General features: G+C 38.9%; 2 protein-coding genes across 3 annotated transcripts in view; both read right to left on the reverse strand.

Annotated features, from left to right (window-relative positions):
• SLC26A5 (solute carrier family 26 member 5) overlaps window positions 1-16,610 on the reverse strand; it is an 87,569-nt gene extending 70,959 nt beyond the window's left edge. Inside the window, exon 1 of the mRNA XM_069880776.1 lies at window positions 16,600-16,610. The gene's annotated coding sequence lies outside the window, so the exon portion shown is untranslated. The remainder of the gene's footprint in view (window positions 1-16,599) is intronic.
• Window positions 1-22,737, reverse strand: part of RELN (reelin) — a 296,961-nt gene that overhangs the window by 27,847 nt on the left and 246,377 nt on the right. For both annotated transcript variants that reach the window (XM_069881518.1, XM_069881596.1), the window contains exons 37-47: window positions 22,451-22,535; window positions 19,743-19,925; window positions 18,187-18,358; window positions 18,001-18,103; window positions 15,638-15,867; window positions 12,686-12,906; window positions 10,877-11,024; window positions 7,302-7,560; window positions 5,799-6,048; window positions 3,339-3,507; window positions 554-694 (exon numbers count right to left, since the gene is read on the reverse strand). In XM_069881518.1, coding sequence (XP_069737619.1) covers window positions 554-694; window positions 3,339-3,507; window positions 5,799-6,048; window positions 7,302-7,560; window positions 10,877-11,024; window positions 12,686-12,906; window positions 15,638-15,867; window positions 18,001-18,103; window positions 18,187-18,358; window positions 19,743-19,925; window positions 22,451-22,535 — 1,961 coding nt within the window. The remainder of the gene's footprint in view (window positions 1-553; window positions 695-3,338; window positions 3,508-5,798; window positions 6,049-7,301; window positions 7,561-10,876; window positions 11,025-12,685; window positions 12,907-15,637; window positions 15,868-18,000; window positions 18,104-18,186; window positions 18,359-19,742; window positions 19,926-22,450; window positions 22,536-22,737) is intronic.

The raw sequence follows: 22,737 nt of genomic DNA on the forward strand, positions 1-22,737 counted from the left end.
CCACTGGCAGACCCTACCATGGAGCAGAGGCATCAGGCCATCAAGTCAACGCAAGTCCCAAGGCAAACTTGGCCTTGTGAAGCACTGGTGTATCTGCTTCTGTTTATTGGATGCATCCCAACCTCCAGCCCTGGCCCTCTGCATTGCAGCATCAGGATGAGGGCATGGAGACATAGTGTGAAACCCCCTGAGAATGAAGGCTGACACCCTCTGGAAAGGTCCAGGACTGTACGTCTCTAGAACGATACGCAAACTGTGTGGGATGGGAGCTCAACTGCAGCAGACGCAGCAGCAGAGGCCACTGAGAAAAGGACCAGCAGCTTCGCCCACAATGTGCAAACAGGCAGAGGTCTGGCAGAACCAACCCCTGCACTTACCCTTCCTCTTGTTATTTCCATTGCCAAGTGGTCCCAGTTCCCTGCTCAGTTTTAACAGCAAAATCTACCTTCCTTTTAAAAATTGTACCAAAATCTTTCCTGCAAGTTCATTAAAGTGGCAGAGGAAGACTGAAATGCTACAGTGGTGGGAAGGACAAGGAACAAGCTGGACTTACACACAGTTGTCTTGTGTGCACTTCCCATGGCCGCTGCACATATCTATGCAGCCATCCCCAATATAGACATTATCGATTGCCCATGTTTGCTGCTTATCGAAAGGAGCAGGCTGGTGCCAGCGGAAACGAGTCGCTTGAGACCTTCAGGAAAGAAATAAAAACAGAACGGTAATATTTCTAGCTAAGATAATCTTTATTTTGACAGAAAGGATATGTCAATTTAGTCAGCTAGGCTGCTCTAGGAAGATTTGTTTGACATCAACACAACCCAGCACTGATTCCTGACAACAAAGTCACTGAAAAGCCATGAACAGGGTGACCACATTTTGAAAGCAGATCAAAGCATGGGTGCTCAGCGGCATGGTGAGAGTGTGTGAAGTGGGAAAAGGGATCACTAGTGGGAACAAAGCAAGTGGGCTGTAGGTGGTGCAGTGGAGAAGAGGTTATGAAAGAGGTGGTATGACCAAAGGGAAACTCAGAGAAGTCATAACCACATCCCAGCACAAATTGACACTTAAGGGATAGCTGGGAGCTAGAATCACCCAAATCCTCCAAGTTTACTATGAGCCTGAGTTTTGTTGCTTCAGTCCAAGTCAACAAGCTAACGTGACTTTTCCTCTATGAATTTTCCCAACTTTACTGACATAGCATGGCTCTAGGAAGTGGATTGGCTCCTAGGAGAGATGCTGCCATCTACAAATCTAGAAGGGACAGGTGAGAGTGCCCATGCAAATTCTGTAGTGTGACCCTGGTTTTGCAGTTTCCTCCCTCCACTCCATGCAAGACTTGACTGGAAATATAAAGAAATGATCTATGGTGTGATCCTAGCTCCTTTCAGTAAAAAAGGAGCAGTTAGCTCCTTATTCAAACACATTATTTCAATGTAGCTATACGCAAATTAAGTGCCTCAGCTCCCAAGATAGATAATGAAAACCTAGCCAAAACAGCTAGGGGACACCAAGCAGCTATTCAGCTTCTGGAGCATTAGTCACCTATATTTGAATAGCTGCCAGCAGCAGAATTTTCGCAACTTCTTGAGAATAAATTTTAAATACAAGGCAGTCCATGTTTTGCTATGGAGCACTAGATGGCAGCATTGAACTTTGTGTAGTCTCTTTCCTTTTGAAACTCAAAGAGAAATGACGATTATTATAAATCCCTAAACAAACAAACAAACAGCAAAATAGTCAAACTTTATTCAGGGCAAAAATAGACCTTTTATTCTAAGGTCAATGTTATTCTATGAATTATTTCTTTATAAACATGTTACATATGGTGAACGAAAAACAAGTTTATCCAAAGAGAAATCTACTGTCATGCTGACTAGCTGCTCACCCAACAGCATTTTTAAAAGAACTGCACAAATTGTGAGGAAGTCCTTTAGGAATGAAGACAAATACCTGTATTTTACACTGCCTGCTTTAGGTTTAGTGCTTCACTATCGATTTATGGAGCTCATGCTCCTGGGAGAAGCTTTGTATTTGCTTTGCATTTTAAAATCAGCTCTGAATTTAAGATGTAACTAAGTGTTCATTGCCTTCTACAGGCCAGAGGTTAGATATCACTCTGAGATACATAAGCCTTAAAATGCCACAGAAATGTGGATGCTGTGCATCAGGCCAATCTATTGACTCTGTAGCCTGCATGTCCTTGAAATATACAAGTACAAACAATCAGAAGTGCACATCTGTTATTACATGGCTTGAAATAATAAAGCAGCATAAAAACTACATCACATTTAGACTAAAGGGCCTGTTAGTTGCACTGTTTCTTATTCTAAAGATTAAGCTCTCCCTTGTGAGCTAAGTTTGTAATAACCTCTCTCATGCAATCCCTGTCTTAGTAAGTCTCTGAAATGGTATTACTTGAAGCAACAAATAAAGTTATTGGATTGGACAGAAGAGTAATCTTTGCCTCAGTAAGGCATCAGACTTCTTTCTTGACATATAATACTAAAAAAAAAAAAAGCAGTCTTACTATCACATTTATTTATAACCCTGACTTAATCTTAGGTACTAAGTTCCTTTCAGGTCCAAATTTGAATGGTTTGGAACATCAGCCTCAGTCCCAATTTAGCCTATTCAGCCACAGAAAGCCTCTCTAAACACAAATTTACATGTTTTATACCAGAACTGTTGGGGTAATAGACTTTGCAGACAATAAGTAGTGAAGCAGTACAAAAGAGGAAGCAGAGGAGATCATTGCTGGAACCAAGTCCTAAGAAAGTACTATTACTTGCTGTGAAGCACTACAGTGAAGATACAGAACAGCCCCAAAATGATTAGTAATAGAACATGGACTTCGCTACTAGTTTCAAAACGTGTGGCAACTGTGTAGGTGCAAGGAATGCACAGAAAAACAAGAAGCCTGAAAAGTGCCATATTTAAAACACCAGCTCATAGCCAACAACAGCAAGCGCAGCGTGCAGTGGAGATTCAGCCAGTCCAATTAGCTACCACCACCCCCCAGAATTTAGTGAGGCTGACAATAGCAAGAAACTCTTTTAAAAAGTTCCCCCTATCTCTCCCCAGGACAAGCAGAACAAGAATTTCCTGTCTTTAAATAACTAAGACTAGTAAATGCACATAGTAGTTTTGCAGTTTTTATGCAAAGCAGGATAAGATCCATTTACTTATACCTATTTGTTGCTATATTCATGGTCTAAACAAAAACACCAAGGTACAATTATTTACAGCCTATAATGTATCATGCCTCAATATATAGTTATGCCTTAATATATAGTTATGCATTTAGATTTATTCTGCAGAAAACCAGAGGGAGATACCTGGTATAAGGAGGCAGAGGCAAAGTAATCCGTGTCCACTTGTTGAAGGTGTCAGAAATTAGAATCCTTTGGAGATGGTACTTGTTGCATTCCACATTAGTGGGAAGACAGTCTCTCAAAATTGGGTGCCAGGTTAGCCCAAGGTCCACTGAATATTCCAGTTCAATAGCTAAGGGTGGAAAAATGGTTATTTAATTAGTCTGGACACTTACATCCATAGGTCTACAATAAATGGGTAACACCAGAGAACGTTGATAACCCCAGAGAGAGTTAGTCACAAGTCTACATTGACATAATAAATACTCAAACTTTTAAAACCCTTGTGTTAGAAGCACAAAGCTATCCATTTCAGTGGCAGTGCTGGAGGAGGTGTCACAGGTTGCTAAGCAGGTAAATAACTCAGAAGAAGGCTGCACTACACCTTCACATCCACCACCTAACTCAAAGGACCACAAGTACAAAGACAAAGTCATCAGTCAAGTCACCAGGATTAAGTTAAACCAATTTCTATAGCTGCAGCATGCAACAAAATGATGTGACAGCATCACCATCAGCAACTTTTTTTTGTTTTTCAGGCTGAATGATGAGATTTAGCTGGATGTAATTATTGTGTAAGGCAGAACAATGCTTGAATTCAAACTTCTGGCTCTGTCACAAGATGGTTTGGTCCCTCTTCCGTCCCCCTCCAGACTTGCTAATTACATTATCCATCATAAACAGTTTTAAATTGAATTTCTTAGTCAGTGAGCTTCTTTTCATTCAAACACACTCTAGCCACATTAAACTAATGTATTCATTTCTCAGCAAAATCCAGCAATTTCTTGTTTTGATGTTTATGGTGTATAAACTTTTATCGTGAAGAATAAAGGACAGTGAAGCACACTAAATACTTTAACTTTTATGCAGCCATTAACAAGTAAATAATAATAGGCATAGAGCTGTGAAGTAAATGTTCCAGCTGCCAGGCATTCTGGCTGTGTAAAACATGGAATGTGGTTGCAGTGACAGGGGTGGTAAATCTGTGGTCTTTTTTGATTACTACAGATCCATTTCTTCTACCCTCATGCACAGAGAATGACCCTTAATCACCCCATCAGTCCTACCTGATGTCTAGGCACAGAACACAGGACTATAGAAATACAAGGACAAGTGGATACAAACAAGGGTGAATTTTTAGTGTTAAATCTCCATCACTAAAATGAAATGCTTTGCTCACTGTGACTGGAAGCATGATTAATGAAGTGGTAGGTTAGGCAGGACACTACTTAAGACAATGGTAAGTGTAGTAGACAAAGAAACAAAAAAAAAAAAGGAACTTTTTCCTTGCTAGTATATAGCTAAACTGCCAAAACACCTTTAAACTTAGCAGAGACGATCTTAGGATGCTGCAGTCTTTTTAAGAAAAAGAAAAAAAGAAAAAAACCTGATTGTTAAGTATGTGAGTAAAAATAATGCATTTAATTTCACTGGCTTCAGAACAAAATCACAGAAGCCTCTTCTGAGACTTCATGTAAAATCTTTTCCCATTTTTGTGCAGAATTCTAGAGGAATAGTCAACAAACCAGTGAATTAACACATGCTACATGCTGCAACATATTGCATTCTCCTCCTCATAAAAAAAATCTATAGCCCAAACCCCTACATGAGAGAATGCCATTTAAGATGCACAAACAAGTATTCAATAGCTAGGAAGACCTATTTCTTGTGCATCTGAAAATTCACATGATGACTCCAGCTTTAATTTCCATGTAATGAGTATCAGGTGTAGAGCATATTTTTATTTATATGTGTACATGAATCTATATGCTTATAGATACATATACACATGTGAAAGCATGCTGTGCACTGAATACACATCATATGGAAAAAAGGAAACTAGGTAATTAATAATTACATCATTATGTGTATATTTAGGTATGTATACACATGTATGTACATGTATCTATGTACACATTCGTAAATGCATACATACATAGATATACATGTTTATTGTTTCACATGGCTGATACACATTTTTGCAGTTGATGCTGACTTAGCACATGTATACAGATATAAATAATTTCTTAGTTGTACAGGTGCAACTGAGACTTACTTCACTGAAAATGCAAAACGACAAAGCAAGAAACATGCTGGGAACACACAGCTGCTCACTGTTAGAACCACAAGATCAGCCCAAGCAGTAGATACCATATACAGGTAAATGGATTTAAGACAGCTGTCAGTCTTTTTCTTAAATGAATTGAACTGCAATTTAAGTGCTCAGAGGGAATAATATACTTTAGTTTATCTTGGGCTTCAGACACCTAGAATAAAAACCCTGATATTACAATTCCTAACAGAAACATGCAGCTTTCTTTTGCTTCTCTGTTCTCAACAAGATGAATAATGGAACAAGAAAACAAGTGAACTTCCTGAACAGCAGAATAAGAGGAAGGGCAGGAATTACTAAGGAGTCATTACCATAACAGGAGTCCGTGACAGAGCAGGATGCTGCAAAATCTATTTGCAAGAAGGAGTCTTCATTGACAACAATGTCAGTGGTGACAACATAGCGGGTGCTGGCTTTCTCAATGAATACTAGAGCATCACCAGTAGAGCCACAGACTGGCATCTTTGTTCCACCAGGATGGAGCAACCATTTTCTACTATCCAGTGTGGTAAAATCATCTTCTAATACTGTATTGCCAGAGATGTTGCCTCCAATGAGAATCTGAAACATTAGGAATGGAATTATTACTGAAAAGAAAAGAATGTCTAGAAGTCTTCACAAATATACATGTGACATAGCATTGTGGATAAAGGGGTTTACTGATCTATGCATGTATATTCTCCTGGTCCAAAATGGACAAATTTATAAAGAGTTTACGTTATGAGGAAGGGGAATATCTTTCTCCTATAAAGCAATCCTAAAGAGATTGACTCAGCTTACAGATCTAAAGTTCAGGGAGGTGAATTCCATCCTAGATAAAGTAAAACAGCTCACAAAGATAAATGTTGGTAGGAGCAAAGTGATTATACTGACATTTTCCCTACTGACTCTTCAGCTCTACTATAATGTGCTGCACTACTGTCAGATTGTATCTGATGACGGACATGGGGAATTACTCTGTGTTTTGCCATTGACTGTAAGAGACCAGCATTTCACTATTCAACAACAAGCAAAGTGGAATTTCTTTTCATTTGTCATTCTGAATTCAGTTTCCAATTGTTCTGAACTAATGTAACTACACTGAAGATATAGGAGTGAAAGAATGAGGATTTTTTTCACGTTTAAATGGAAGGATGGGAAGTTAAATTTTGTAACCACACCATTAAACATATGCTGGGAGTTTGGTTTCTTGGTTTTTCCTAAGAACCTGGACTAACAGCTCTAAGAAAACATGCGTAAATACTTAAGCAAGTTGAACTTGAGCAGCCTAGTAACACTACGTAAGAGTGCAATTATTTTAGCGGGGTTTCTTGAGATTTATACCAAGTTACATAAAGCAATATAACAATCTTTATAGAAGCAAATCTAAAATGCGAAACAAAACTTTGTTTTCAAAATCAAAAGATGGATACAGACTAAGTGTTTCTATAGGTTTTCCTATTTCCTTCTACAGAGCCAATTATATATTTGGATATATTTTAAATGACGGTTTTTGAACTCAGATGTTGGATGGTAAGGCCTTCTGCAAAGTGAATCTGAAGCTCTAGCCACGTATAAGAGACTGTCTTATCTCCAAAATGGGTACTCAGTGCCACACACAGAAAGAGCGCATTAAAAACACAAGATTAGCAAACAGTAATTGTACTCTTTTATTTTGCTGGATTATTATAATTCTGGAATATATTTAGACAAAGCATTTTTGCTTAACTTAGTGAAATGACATATGCAACAAAAGGGAATCATTAAGACTGAAAAAAAGTCTAAAATTGTATTAAAAAAAAACAAACAAAAAATAACCCCAGAGGATTCCTTACCTGGTCGATTACCCAGGGACTGTAAAAATGCCCATTCTCTGATGGTTGCCACCAGCGAAGCCGAGTGGAGCTGGAACGGGCCTTCATTGGAATTTCCAAGGCGATGTATCGTCCCACATTACTGGAGTTACTGAAGAGGAACTCCTGGAGAAGGCTCCATGTGAGGCCCCCGTTGAGTGAATACTGCAGTAGCACAGGCTGGCTCCTGGGGTCTGGCACCCCCTTGCCGCATCCCAGTCTCATGAAGAACTGTACAAATCTAACAGGGGGAGCAATCACTGGAAAGATTTCTTCTCTGCAACATCCTAGATAACCAATTAGGGAAACTTGGAGTTTGACTATTAAATAGCCCTGTGAATTCTTGCTGTAAGAGTCAGCTTTAAGAGATCTTACGATTTCTTTTTCAAAGCCTCCAGAATATAAGTAGTCAGACAGGTGGGATGTCAAAAATTCATTTTGCCCCTGTGGTGGTTTGCCAGGCAGAAGAGGCTGAACAAAGCCAGTCATTTATGTTTTGAGCCTTTGTCTGCATAGCAGATGGTGTTGCAAATATCAGAAACGTAATCCTGGGTGAAATTTTTATCCCTGTAGCCCACGAGTACAGATTTTAGTGGCAGAAAAGCAACGGTACCCTAAGTAGATCATAATTTACTATGAATTGCTGAAATGTTTAAATTCAAAATAAGCATCCAAGTTTTCCATTGGCATAAACTAGAGAAAATCTGGACAGGAGAACAAAGCACATTTTGCTTTTAGGGATCATTTTGTCTATTTAGTCAGCCTGGGAAATTTGTCTAAATCACATTACTTAAATGTGTGTACTCAAGCCACCCAGGGACACCAGCACTTCCATTCCCTTTTAAATTTTCTTCTCCCAAGTAGCACAATAGACTTGTATCAAACTGCGAATTTATTCTTTTTAGCCAATGCATATAAATAGCTCTGCTAGGCACATGGAGTAGAAGGAAGTGCTGCTGTAATGATATTTACCTATTGGACTCACGGGGATATTACAAGTATTAATTTATGTTTGCAAAGCTTTTGCTTTAGAGTGTTGTATCTGTTCTAATTATTATTGCATTAGTGCTGCCCGGCTCATGGCTAAATTAAACAGTTCAGTAAGAAGTTTTGTAGCAAAAGTCTTGCTCTGGTTTGATCTGCAGGTAGATCTGCTGGGAGTGGAAGCTGCAGAGGTTTTGGGCAGACAAAGCTTCAATAAAACACCAGACCTGTAAGTCAATTAATTCTAGTCCTCACTGCGACTCATGGTTTCTCTTGATACAATATATAACTTCTTTTGCTATAGATTATATCCACCTTCACATCCCAGACATAACATATTGCTTGTGCTGCAAAGGAACACTGGGGACCCTCTAGATCAACATATCAGCTGTAATGGATTGGATTCACTGCTGGCAAGCCTTTGTGCCTCCTCAGATTTACTCCACATTTGTCACATAATTCAAAGGAAATAAACCCAAGTGACCTTGTCTCTGTTGAATCTGCTCTCTATGGATTGCTTTTCTTTTATCTGAATTTTTACTGATATAGTAATAACCCACTCAAACACGGGTATCATAGTGTCTAGCAGATAAAAAAGTAATTTTAAATATCTCCTCATCCCACTGATATTTTACAAAGTCTCTGCCTATTTTGGAATGGAAAATCAAAGTTTTCTGGTAGATCTAGTAACACTAAAATGTGTGGATATTATTCTAGTAATTCAGAAGTGAAAAATATTTAATCAGCTACAATACCTCAAATATTCTGTCCCTACTGATATTTCAGGCTGTGTAGTTTCAGCTGCTGGTATCACCATGATGTCACTAAGCTGCCACCTGTGTTAAATTCTTTAAAATATAGATGTGATGCCAGTGCATAGTGGATTGGAGAATCCACTTTGATTCCAACCCCCAGGTGCTGAGTGTGGCTTGTAGCACCAACAGACATCACTGCTTGCTTGTGTGCTTCAGGGAATCTCCTCATAAGAAAAGGGGAAGTTTTATTGTGACTAATGACTCTAGTACCCTTAGAAATACCTATTACAAATGCTGGCTCTTGTAATTTGTGGCATAATCAGAAATGTCTCCCTGAGACCTGTGCTGATCTCTTGTGCTTCGCAGGTGGCCAATAGTCACCCAGGAAATTAGGAAAATCCCACTGCAATTAATCTAGGTTGCTAAAGAGCAGCCCACAGCAACGCTGTTGCAGTCTGCCTTGCTGTTCAGAAGAGAACATACAGTTATTTGTTGATAACGGCTATTTTTCATAAGACTATACAAGAAATTAAATGTATTGCTTTGTTTTTCTTTTACTAAGACAGAAGTCATTTATCTCCATATAACACCTTGAGGTCAATAAATGCAAATCCAGCTACAGACTGTCATGAAGAAGAGATAAATGACGGTTCTTTGAACATGAGCAATAAGGAAAACATGTCATTTAGTCTAATGGAGCAACTTACAAGATCCTTGTATCTTTTGTTAAGCAATATTTTGATTTTGCAATTGTTTAGGAAATCAAATTAGTGCAGAGAATTGATGTTTGTGTTTACCAAGTTCTGAAAAAAGAAGTTTGCTGTGAGCAATCTTACAAATTCTGTACAGGGATCTTTACCATTACATCTAACTGAGGCTTAGCTAACCACTGATCCAAAAAATACAATGCTTAGAAATTAGTAATCTTTATTGACCATAAGGCTCTGCAATTAAACCATTATTTAAAAAGTCAATGTTAATGAAGACAAGTCAAAAAGAGATAAAGTGCCTGTTAAAGAGTTTCCCACAGAACATTAGAGAAGAGTAGGGTTTTTACAAAAGATCAGTGGAAAAAAGTCTCTGAGGAAATGCAATCTTTCCAAAGTAATAATATAAGGATATAACCTAAGATACTGAAAAAATTAAAAAGCAATGCCTATTTGTTAGCATGCATGCAATTAGGATGTGGTTTAATATATATTAGTGTGATTTTTTTTTAATGTGGCTTACTTAGTATGTCTCACTCATCAAATATCTCCTCTGCAGGCTATAGTGATACAATATAATCTCTAAACACACAAAAAATATTTGTTTTCAATTGTTGTGCTCAGTGTAGCTGGTGACAGCTTGATGGGAATTTATCATTGAATTATTGGAAACAAATGTGCACAATAAGGAGAAAGTAAGCTTCAGAAATGAAAGAATTATGAGATGAGGAATTTAAGAGTTATACTGGCAGCAGATACAACAATGGCACATAATACACCAAACTGTAAGCCAAGCTAAGCATTTGACATGCAATTGATTTGTCATGTTATGCATTTAAGAGACAAAAACTTCTATAAATTACTGAAGGTGTGGCATTAGATCATGGAGTTCTTATTCAAGAAAAAACCCCAACATTGAAATGGTTAATCTCATTGATGTTCAAGTTAAATTCAATTTAAAATTGTGACAATGGTTAAACCCAAATATTTGCTAGAGTAAGGTCCTCAGAATATATCAGCTTGCCCTTACCGCAGAATTATCACCTATGCATTATTCTTCAAAATATTATTTCTTCACTGAAATCCTGAAGGAACTTTGAAATTGTGTTACCTGGCTTGTGACAAATCTAGGTCTCGAGTCATCAGCATACGTAAGCCTTCTTCATTAAAGAAAAGGTTGTTTCCACCAGACATGATTCCGCATTTCCTTGATGGCTTTCCACCACTCACAAGCAGGAATCTATCTGACTCCAGCTGACCTGAATACACAGTAAATACATATTTATGATATACTCCAAAGTGCTCCTACTACAAGAGTACTATTTCCAGAGGAAGAAAGCTAAATTAAACATCACATGTGGAGTGAAGAAGTATTCAGTGTTTCTGATGTAATGCATTCTAGAAAACTGCTATGAATCAAAACAAAATAAACCCCAAAGTATGAAATCTGTGATCCTAGTCTCCAGTTATTTGCAAGATTTTCCACTTTTCTTCATTTTTCTTAGGATAACAAAGTACGCAAGTCTATTAAGAAAATTTGAGTACCATGTGGTAGCATGCAGGCAAGGGCTGGCAAAATTGAAAATGGACAGCAGCACCTAAGAAGGGATGAGTTTTGGTGCTGCTTTATCAAAACATGCTCTTCCTGCTATGTTTGCTGGTGGGCAATACCTCCAGGTGCTTTTAGAGTTGCGTGTGTGAATGCTGTATGTGCCCAGGCACTCATGAAGTTTTGAGTTCCTTCCTGCCACTGCTTGATTGGGATCTGCTGTGCCTGCGGAGTAGTGGCTCACACCACTGAGACACACAGTCTGCTCTGAAACCGTGCTTGCTATGTTAAGGCCACTTAGCTTTCCCTTGCGGTGAGAAATCACAGAATTGTAGAGTGGTTTGGGTTGGAAGGGACCTTAAAGATTATTCAGTTCCCACCCCCCTGCCATGGGCAGGGACATCCCACTAGATCAGCCTGCCTTGAACACCTCCACACCTGTTCCAGTGGCTCACCACTCTCATCATGAAGAATTTCCTCCTAATGTCCAGCCTGAATCTTCCCCCTTCCAATTTAAAGCCATTCCCCCTTGTCCTATTACTACATGCTTTTGTAAAAAGTCCCTCCCCAGCTTTCTTGTAGGCCTCCTTCAGGTACTAGAAGGTCGCTTGGAAGGTCTCCCCTGAGCCTTCTCTCCTCCGGGCTGAACAAGCCCAACTCTCCCAGTCTGTCCTCATAGCAGAGGAGCTCCAGCCCTCTGATCATCCTTGTAGCCCTCCTCGGGACCCATTCCAACAGCTCCATATCCTTCTTATGTTTAGGATTCCAGAACTGGACACCGTATTCCAGGTGAGGTCTCACAAGAGCGGAGTATAGTGGCAGAATCACTTCCCCTGACCTGGTGGCTACGCTTCTTTTGATGCAGCCCAGGATACCGTTGGCCTTCTGAGCTGTGAGTGTGCATTGCCAGCTCATGTTGAGCTTCTCATCAAGGAGCACCCCTGAGCCCTTCTGTGCAGGGCTACTTTGACACCACCTTAATGCCCTCTGGTGTCTGCCTCACTTGCAAGCATTTTGTCTGTGCTAAAGTTAAGCTACCATCAAACCATCATTTTCTTATAAAATTATTTTCTACATGCAGTTTCAGGAAATTCTATTTTGATGAAGATTTTGTATTCCAGCATTAACAAGTTCACAGAGAGACTGACACTCCAAACAAGACTCCAAACTAGCAGCCATCAAACATTCACAAACTGTGCTTGCAAATGACATCTAAACTATTGGTTAATGGGAATTGTCCTATAGCACAAATTGCATTCAGAAGCTGTAGAGGTGAGGAAGAGTTTGTTGTTTCATCCCTTGAGCCCGCAGTTCCACTAGAACAGTCAGGCAGAACTCAAGCAAAAAAAAAAAAAAAAATAGAAAAGATACCTTCAAAATCATCCTTAAGGAAGTCAGAGTTCTTGGTACTAATTTTGCAAGTTGGCCCAGAGTACCCAGGGTCACAGATGCACTTCGTGCCGTTGATACAGCTGCCGTGGCCGTTGCACATCTCGTCACATTGTGGGCCAATGTATACGTTGTCAATGGCCCAAGTCACAGGCTGGGATCCAGCAGGGTAAAAGCCTTGGTACCACCTGAACCTTGCCAACCTGAAAAAGGCATATGTATACTTACTTTAATTAATAGTCTATTTTTTTAGTATTTTATATATATATATCTCATACTATGCATATAGAGTATTCTTTCTGTTGCAATTGGCTTGATAAACAGCTTAATTCTAGAAATTGACTGCTATATCCAATTTCTTCAGTACCTTGGGCGTCTTTATGCTCACATTCAACCCAAGTACTGACAGAAATAAAAGTAACATAATTAGTTGTAGTACCAAAACTGAATGAGGGGCTTGAAAGTGGGAATTGAAATCTAACCACTCTTCTCTCCATCATCTGTGGGGAAGATAGATGGCTGTGGTCTGATGTATTTCCTTCCACTTTGGCATACAGTTTCTGGAATAGACTGAACTACTTTCACCCTCTCCAGGAGAGTGAAATCCTGCTTCATGTTGCCACCCTGCCCCCAGAAAAACCATCTATGGAGCTAGGATGGTAGGATCTCACCCTCAGTTACACAGAGAGAAAACATTATCTGCCATGTCACCAGGTATTCAGCTCGCTTTTGGGTGGCTTACTTAAACCAGACTGATTTTGCAAGTTGTTAATTTAAACTATATTCTCCTTTGGGTGCTCTCCTGTCATTTTTAATTTGTCTCCTAAGTGATACTTGCATAAATGCTGCATATAAAGAGGAACTGACTGGGGAAGAAGGGAAAACAAATCAAGATGGGGGAAAAACACTAAGAGACTAACTTTATTCCCAATTGGGAAAACATTTTAAAGGAGGAAGGAAACCAGAAGAGTGAGAAGGGAAAAGCACTTAATTGCCTTGCATGATTAATGTATCTTGTTAGAGATATCTAAATGCAGCAGGGGAACCAATAGTACAGATAGCTGATGATTTTTTTTTCTCTTGATTTGCTAAAAAGTAATTTTTATGAGGGGATTGCAGTGATAAAGGATAGCTGATGGATGAGGGCACTATTATGAGTTTCAAGAAAGATATCCGAGAACCAGACTTCCTGCTGGAAGTAAAAAACATTGATTTTAGTGCGCCCTGAAGTGAAGGACACAAGTGCAAGGCTGGAGGCATTCTAAGGTCCTCTTCAGAGGAGATCTCTGCTCTGCAGGCTGTATTTGTTCCACCCCTGAGGCACGTTGGCTCTCTCTCTCAGGCTGCGTCCTGTGTCCTGGCGAGTGTGAAGCATGACTTGTGTCTGAAGTGGAGAGTGAAATACTGGTCTTGCTGAAGTTGGTAGGGGTTTCTTCACCGGCTCAACAGGCCCGGGGCTTTTCCTTCAGGACGTAACAGGAACACTAATTCTTAGGTACAGCTGTCTTCTGAGAACATATATTAATTTCCAAAATAACATATGTAATGGAAATAATTGTCTTCATCTTCATTTAAATATAATCACTTGTCACTTCGGGATGCAAAGGCTGAGTTTTTTTAGAATTACACAAGGAGTCAGGTTTGGAGTTTTTTCCTGTTATTCCAGTGGATTCTAGTGGAGAAAATGCCTCTTCAGCTCTCTGGCCCAAGAATTTCACAGCACTCCATGGAAGCTGCTCTGTGCTTCTGGCTATCAGCAGTTGGCTTCTGGCCTGGTGTGTTGGGGAAGGAATAGGAGGGAAGGCAGGCAAATGGACAGGAACACTCAAGAGCAGAGGACTAATTCAAAATACCTGGAAGATTTAAATGAGTTAGGAGTCTGCATACTCAAAATTTTCATTTGGAGGGATGCATTGGTATTAGGGTGAATGGTCAAATAATTCTTTTGGGCAAAACCCGGACAAATGAGCTGCTGCAAGAGGTGGTTACGTATTCCATGCTTGAAATGTTAACTTTTGTAAACTAGAAAATTCAAGTTTAAAATCTAAACATTTTCTTAAATTATTAAACACCTAAGCTTTCCAATCTTGCTTCTTGTCTCTTATATAGGTCTTTTCATACTTTTAGAGGCATATATGGGGCCACTTATTTAGTGGAGGACCCATTACATGCAGTAATTGCATAAACACTCTGTCCCATAGTTGAATAGCCCATTTTCATTAATACATGCCACAGTTTAATCCTTTATGATGTGGTCTTCTACATAAACTGAGTTGATGCTAGAAGCCAGGTTTTCCTGCAAAAATAAACAGTACTGCTTTATACTTTTAAAAGTTACATACTACTATGCATGCTAGCACATATTGCTTTTCTGTGCTACGTACCTGTTATTATCCAACCTGGTTTGTTCCACAAATTTTAAGTTCCTGAGTGACTGCAGCAGTTTATTTCTTAGAATATAAGAAGTTTATCCTACAAGAGGCCTCAAATATTTAGATCAGTCCATTTCCTGGAATCAAGTTCATACTAGCTCACGTCACTGCATTTTCTAACGCATCTCAAATTTCATGCAAGTACATCCTTGACCAATTCAAATGCCTAATGCACTGCAGTAAAGAGCATTGTAGGAGCTTTAAAAATAGTTTTGCATCCATTTTCCTATGCAACCCACTTCAATGAAAATGTTAGGTATATGGATAAACACAAATTAGCTGTGATTATTCTACATTAGCATTAGGCACAACATATTTTTAGGAATCACCTGAATACTAATTGCCATTCAAGATAAGAAGCATAGAAAAACCTGTCATCTGGCTTGCTTTAGTACTGCAGTTCTTATGGTCCTCTCTTGTGCTAGGAGAACATTTTGGATGGAAAACAGAAAAAAACCCAAAGCAACAAGCAGCTGGGCAGGAATAGGAGCTAGACACTTACCCACAGAGGTGCAGTTTTCCAAAGTGAATGACCTCCCTTCTCCAGCCCTGGGTGGTGCCTGCGTAGTAAGTGCTGCTTGGGTGATGCTCGGTGGAGCACAGGGAGCTGAGGTGGCTGCTGCTGCTGTAGCACAAGGGGAGCAGTAGGTGCCAGGTAGCCCCCAGATCTCGTGAGAATTCCAGCTTTACCGGGTCAGCAGAGGAGCTATCAGTGGTGCAGCCAATGTTGATCTGGGGTCCAAGATATGAAACGCAGAAGACGACATATGGCAGGCTGTGGGACTCCTTATCACTCTTCATTGTAGCCAGCCTCCCCCATTTTATTTATACCAGGAAAATGGTGACTTGGGAGCTCATTTAACAACTGGGATGATGCATTCAGAACATGCATGTGAACATGAGCTTTCGCACATTGCCCTATGTGTCCGTATTGCACTCTCGCTTATCATGACATGAATGTAATATGAAATTCCCAAATACTTCTACTAAGAGAAACCCATAAAATTAATTAGACAAAATCCCAAAGGAGAGCTGATAATGTTGCTGGAGCAAAGCATCAAGTCTTGTCATCCTCTAGTAGGTACTGAAGTAATTATAGCATGAAAATAATGTGCATTTTTAAAACCAGAAATATTAAAACAAAAAAATGTGCAAACATAAACATTTTGTTAAATTGCTGAGCTGCACTACAGTCTGCTTTTGTGTTACACTTAAAAAAAACCTCAAAAGCTTATGGCACAGGGTGTGTGCTGTGTCCCTTCAATATGTTCTTCAGCTTTCATGCCCATTTGTTGACACACAGCATCAAAGCCCTAGGAAACAGTGTTAAGAGTAACATAGCTGGATTGGACTTAGATTCAGTGTCACATCAAAACATAGTTTGGCAGTATCAAACTTCTCAGGGTGTTCTTAGAAGATTCTTGATGTTTAGAACAGTGGTAAAGGCAGAAAACTGACACAAACAACAGTTCTACTGCTGAAAAAAATATAAACTGATACTTAGTACAGGCTCTGAGACCTCTTAAGATATATTTTCTGCATTTAACCACTGTAAATGAGTCTGCTTTTCTTTCATACTGATATCAAGATGTTATTTTAGTTTCAAATTCCTTATACAAAAGAAAAAGAATTAGTTGCCTTACAGGGTGACTGTCTCATAAAATAAGATGTACTATACTTACCATACAATAAATAAAAACCCATTGCCCATGAAATACAAAGCTTGTACAAAAACTATATAACATTTTGAGTTTCTTTACATATCCTTGTAGTGGAAAATATGTGTCTTTTAAGCATGTTGCTCTGTGATGAAAATCTACTTATTTCTAAATCCCAGCAATATTTAGAATTGTGCATGAATGTTTAAAATGTATCCTACATCGAATTTCCTTCATCACTCTTCAGTGCACATGAATCCCATCAACCTACATTTGACTGAAAGTGTTGTCTACTCATCTGGAAACTTAGAGAGATGCTTCACTCAATATAGTCTTTGCCTCTTGAGACACAGAGAGAAACTCTACTGCATTATGCATAACTTCTTCATTTATACTAATGTCCTCAAAAACGTGAACTGAAAACAATGTTATTATCATATATGGAAGCAAGCAAGTAGGTTTTATGAGGTTAATGCTCTGAAGTCTTATGAATATCTTTAAGTGACCTCAAACATTTTTGTTCTACAGGCTGTAATCTATATTTTAAAACAGAAAATGGTTTGCATTCAATAATTTATGAATTAGTTGCATGACAAACTGAAGAGTGCATGAGTACAGCTAAACACAGTTTTCTTGGAAAACCCCTAGTATCATTTTAGAAATTGTTTATAATTGAGTATCATTTGCTGTTTAATGCTACAGGATACTACAACCTTGTTAAAAGTAGCCTGCTAATTGTGGCATGGCAATTTACATGAAAGGTTTTTTTACAGTTTCTTAATGACAATATAATGAACCCTCTAAACTAATACATACTAGACTAAATGGCTAGTCCCATCTGTAGCTGCAGGCTGTGAAGTGGCAATCTGGACCCTCATTGTCTTTTGCTCATCAACTTGCCTGTCCGTGACTCTCCAACTTGTAGGACACAGACTTTAAAGCTATCAGTGCAAGTACATAGGCATGAACAAAGTAGGAATTTAGGCAAGTAAGTAGAAAACTTTAGGGCAGAAATTTCCCTTATCTGTGTATTAAAAGCTTCATGATACACCCACACTAAGAAAAGTAATATCACAGAAATTACAAAGGTAATTAGAAAGGCTTCTCTACTCGGTAATTATAACAGCTAGGCAAATACACCAAAGAGCAAAACCTGAAAGAACAGAGCTCTAAACAAAAGGCAAAATAAATTTCTAAGGACAAGTACCTCAAATTGGATGATAGTGTTTTCATTTACACTGAGGTCCCTTGTGGTAATGGAGTGTTCTCCAACTTCATTTGAAACAAATACCATAGCTGAATCTTCTTCCCTGTAAACAAAAGAAAGAAGTATGTAGAGATTCAGTTTATTACACAATTACTTCTTCCTAATTCATTGCTGAGAGATGCTTACGGAGCTCCTTTAGATGAATATGGGCAATAAAGTCCAATGTTTCCACCAGGATAGAAAAACCAGTTGTCCTCTTTGGGACCAAAGTCAAATGTATCCAAAAGGATCACAGGATTCTTTAGGTTATTTCCATCAATAATAAAGTCATCAATAATCCAGATTTCTTCTTTTTTGCCTACAAAGAAAATGGGAACATTTCTATTCAGAGCTAATACTACCATTGTAAGAGAGCATAACCATAGCTAGTATTTACAGATTACATGGAGAAAAGGGTGCTAAAAGTGTGGCTTCACTATTTTCATTTTCCATGAAAATGGAAGATGGATTTTTTTTTTCCATTAAAATAGTTCCTATGGAGTTTACTTTTGTTCTTCTAAAATTTATAGAAAAAGCAGCAAATTCAAGTGTGAAAAACTTGTTTTGAACAATTATCTTCTGTTTAAATCACATTTATTTCAAAACTCTAGCACCAGTGTCTTTTTTAATTAAGAATCATCTAAATGAACAGTTACTGTAGAGCCCAAGGAGCTAGAAAAGATGATTTCATCCTCCTTGCACTCAGCAGCTTGTGCTTGTCTGGGAAGAGCTTCTTGCCAATGGATTATGAATTCAAATGCATCAGAAAATTCATGCTCTCAGACTGGAGAGGAAGGATTAGATTGCCAGATCTTATATATAATTATTTTTTTTCAACTCTTTGTGTTGATAAGAGAAAGTTAAAAGGCCTCTTTTAAATAAAATTCCTGCTTAAGGATAATGTCTGCAAGAAAAGTTTAGTTAAATGCTTTAGGCAGCACCCAACAGAAGAATGAACTGGAACTGAAATGTTAGGACCGGATTTGAATTTGCTTATTTTATTAGAGGTGCACTAGGCAATTGCCTGCACGGAATAAATTGTTTCTGTATCATCATGTCTAAGTGATCACTGGAATTCTTTAGAGCTCTTAATGTCAGCTCCTGCTAGGAGATGTGCTCAGAGTAACCGAGAGCAGAGGAAAGCTCTCTTCATCTGGCACATCTTTTGTAATCAGGAGGAATGAGCTGTGTTCCTCTTGCGGTTTTCTACAGTCCTTGACAATTTAATCAAAAGATTAACTGCCTACTACACACTCTTTCTAAATGGGTTTTTAATGCCTAGTTAATTCCGAGCAAGGTAGGCCCAGTTCCCATTTACACTTGGGACACCTCTGTATAATTGGAGCATTCTAATGGGGCCTCAGTGTAAATGAGAATCAGATCCATTAAAAATAATGAGAAGAACCTGAGTGAAGTTAACTTTGTCAGCGTTGCTTTATCTCCCATTCCCTCCAGGGCTAAAGCTGATAGTCTTCTACACACAGTGAAGTGGTATTAGGTTAAGGTACTTCCACTTTAAAGCACACAGCAGCTTTATAAAAGCAGTAAACATAGTCCTGCAATAATTTTAATTGAAGGAGTTGAAATATAAGAAAACTTGATTTAAAAGTCTCTGTTACTGCTCAGTTAAAAAACTCTAGCCTCCTACAGATGCTGAGCTGTGCAAGTGTGGACCTAGAGTCCCATAGGTGTCTCTTCCTTACCATTGTTGTAAGGTTGCCAGAGCCTGAACCGCGTCACATTGCTTTGGGCTGTGTAGGGCAGAGGAATGTTAATAAAGAGAACATCTGTAGTCTGTGTGAAGTAAAACTCATCAATCAGGTGCCAAGTGATGCCACCGTTGACAGAATATTGCAGCAGGATGGAATGAGACCTCTCGGGTGTACCTGGAGAAGAGAGGACATGCATTTACACTCATTGTAATCAGGTTTTAAAAAACGCTAGCTCAAGAGCACTTCTTCAAATGTAAATACAGTTAGGTTACTCTGACATCTGTTACAGAGTATGGTCTTCCTTCAACAACAACTTAAGCTGTTGAGATGTTATATGTGTATTGTACATACATTTTCCTGTGCTTTCCCTTGCTTGTATGCCTACAAAATACTCATGAAATAGGGGCTAAATTTTCAGTGCTGTTCATTATGTACAGTCACAGTTTATTACTTAGATGAGAAGCTATCTCAGTGTTATAATTTTTTAGGCTAGAACAAATCAGCCCCTTCTTCACAGACATTTTTCAGTAATTCAATGTCTATTTGCTTGTTTTTCCCAGGTACCAGACGTTACCATTGCCATCTGTAGATAAAGACACAGTCCTTATCCTCACAAATTTGTAGTCTATGATTCTGGCTGCAGATACGAGCATATTAGTGCCCATAAATCACATAAGCGATGGAAAGCGGTGAAGATCTTTATTATCATGTTTAAACAACAACAACAAAGCAAAATTCTGTGCTTTAAGCTGGGACTAAAAATCAATGTTAGAACTCAGAGTAAGTTTTGCATTTTCTGACTACCAGTTCCTCCTTTTTTACTTAAAACTTTGAAGAATTAATAAAGGCACTTTACAGCCCTAGCTATCAACATATGCTGATTAGAGCCTAGCACTCACACTCGATGCTGGTTACCCTGCACAAGCTTAATGTCCAGCATATGTTTGGACTGTGCCTGACTTGCTGACTAGGAACATTACTGTCTAAGTGATTGTGTCTCTGAGCTGGCTTCTCACTCAGACAAATTTGCACTCTCCACTCCCTTCATAGTGTAGCACAGTGATGACACATCCCCAAAAACTCAGTCCAAGGGCAGGAACTGGCAGCAGAAAAGGACCAAGAGACAATTTCTTCATCCCTGCCTCACTGTGCATTACTGTGCAAGTTTCTCCTATGTTCTCTTCTTAAATTAACCAAATTTGCCGAAGCCTGATGAGCATTCTGCTGCTCCACTCTTCTCCAGTGCAGAGTCTCTCTTCAGCCACCTCATGTGGAGGAGAGCAGGGAGAAGTTATTTGCAGTCAGGAGCTGATTTCAGCTTATCTGTGGCCATTGACAGTAAACAACGCACTGCTCAGCACTTACAGATGAGAGATCTGCACAGCTATATTAACTCGCATTCAACACTAGGGAGCTTATTAGAACCAAGTGCTGGGTCCAGGCCTAGGGCTAGCAAGTCATATAGATTGAATGAGAAAATGTTTCTTACGGACTTTCACTGCTTTACCTCTTGTGGATCAAGTATGAAAATCCAGCATTGACCCTTTGGCTATTCCTGCCTTTCAGAATGATATTTTTATTAATTTTTTTTAGAAAATACTTTGGCAAGGGTCATGTACAGAAATATTTGCAAGGCATAGTTTTGTAAAAGAAGTCTTCACAAAGAGTTTGCTTCTAAACATGAAATTTAGGGCATGTTCTTCATTTGGGGCGTACCACATTTTTGGCTGCTACTGCTTTATCTCTTTTCCATAATGTATTTAAACAATGGTAAATGATTGAAAAAGAAAACACTGAAAGAAAGAGGTGGTTCAGAACTATTTTCATGCTGTCCTTTGTAAATGGTGAGTCAGTTAGCACCCAGTCCCAGAGTTCTGAGCTTCCTGAAGAAGTTAAGAACATCTTCCACCTTCCACCAAAGGGAGATGAGCTTTTGCATGTTGAGAGCTCAGCCTGGAAGTGCCAGTTCTACAAGCAATGCTGGGAAAAACTTCTGAAATTGTATGGGAGTGACTCATACCCTCAATTAAATTAGCGGATCTCCACCATGTCACTCCCGACTTGGATAAAATTATTTTGCAAAGCAAAATGGCTGGAGCCTGGAGCAACGTATGGCTGAACCACTGGCTTAAACGTGTTCATACTAGAGAAATTGTCCCAAGCTTGTTATACCAACTTGTAAACTTGGCTTGTGAAGTCTGACTATTCTTCACAGACAATTAAATAGAATTATGGGGGGGTTAGTCATCCCTCTGATGCCTACTAGGAAGCCAAATGGTAAGAGATTTTCGTGAAGTGGACAGAAATTTGAAAATGAAAAACTGTAGTTCCTTACTGGTCCCTTAGGTAATCTACTATAGGCACAATTTTATGACTTTAAAAAAAGGTAAATTATTTTTTTGCCAACATACTGCAAAATCTCTACAAATCCTGAGCCGTTTTGTTTCTTTTCTGCTTAGACTGTACTGGCTGTGCTGTTTTTAATTTCACCACAGTTTACTCTCCTATTGCACAGATGACTGTGTAGGTTAGTAGCAAGGTAGGGATGATGCAATATCTCTAACAATTTCCCATGTTATCTGCCATAAACTGATGATCATATACACTGAAATTGAAAATGTATATTCGTATTCTATTCTGTGATGCTACTAGGTCTAAGTAAAGCTAAAGAAGTGATAGGAAATCAACAGTGATCTTACCTTTGGCAATAAATTTAAATGAAAACTGGATGTACACAGTATTAGTGCAATCTAGATCTCTTGAAACAAGCATTCTCAGTCCGTCCTGCAAATACAGAAAATATAGTGTGAATCTCGGTTCACGTTATTGAAGATGCTCTGCAGTTTACTACTGTCTGCATGTTGTCTGCTACTGAGTCCTAGTGGCAGGTAGTTCTATGTCCCACACATTCTCCCAGGCAGAAAATGGGGACAGTAATAGCCTTGGCAAAGTGAGCTGTAGCCATGGAAAGGGCTAGATGTGTGTG

The sequence above is a fragment of the Phaenicophaeus curvirostris genome, chromosome 1, assembly GCF_032191515.1.
Source record: "Phaenicophaeus curvirostris isolate KB17595 chromosome 1, BPBGC_Pcur_1.0, whole genome shotgun sequence".
Lineage (NCBI taxonomy): Eukaryota > Metazoa > Chordata > Aves > Cuculiformes > Cuculidae > Phaenicophaeus > Phaenicophaeus curvirostris.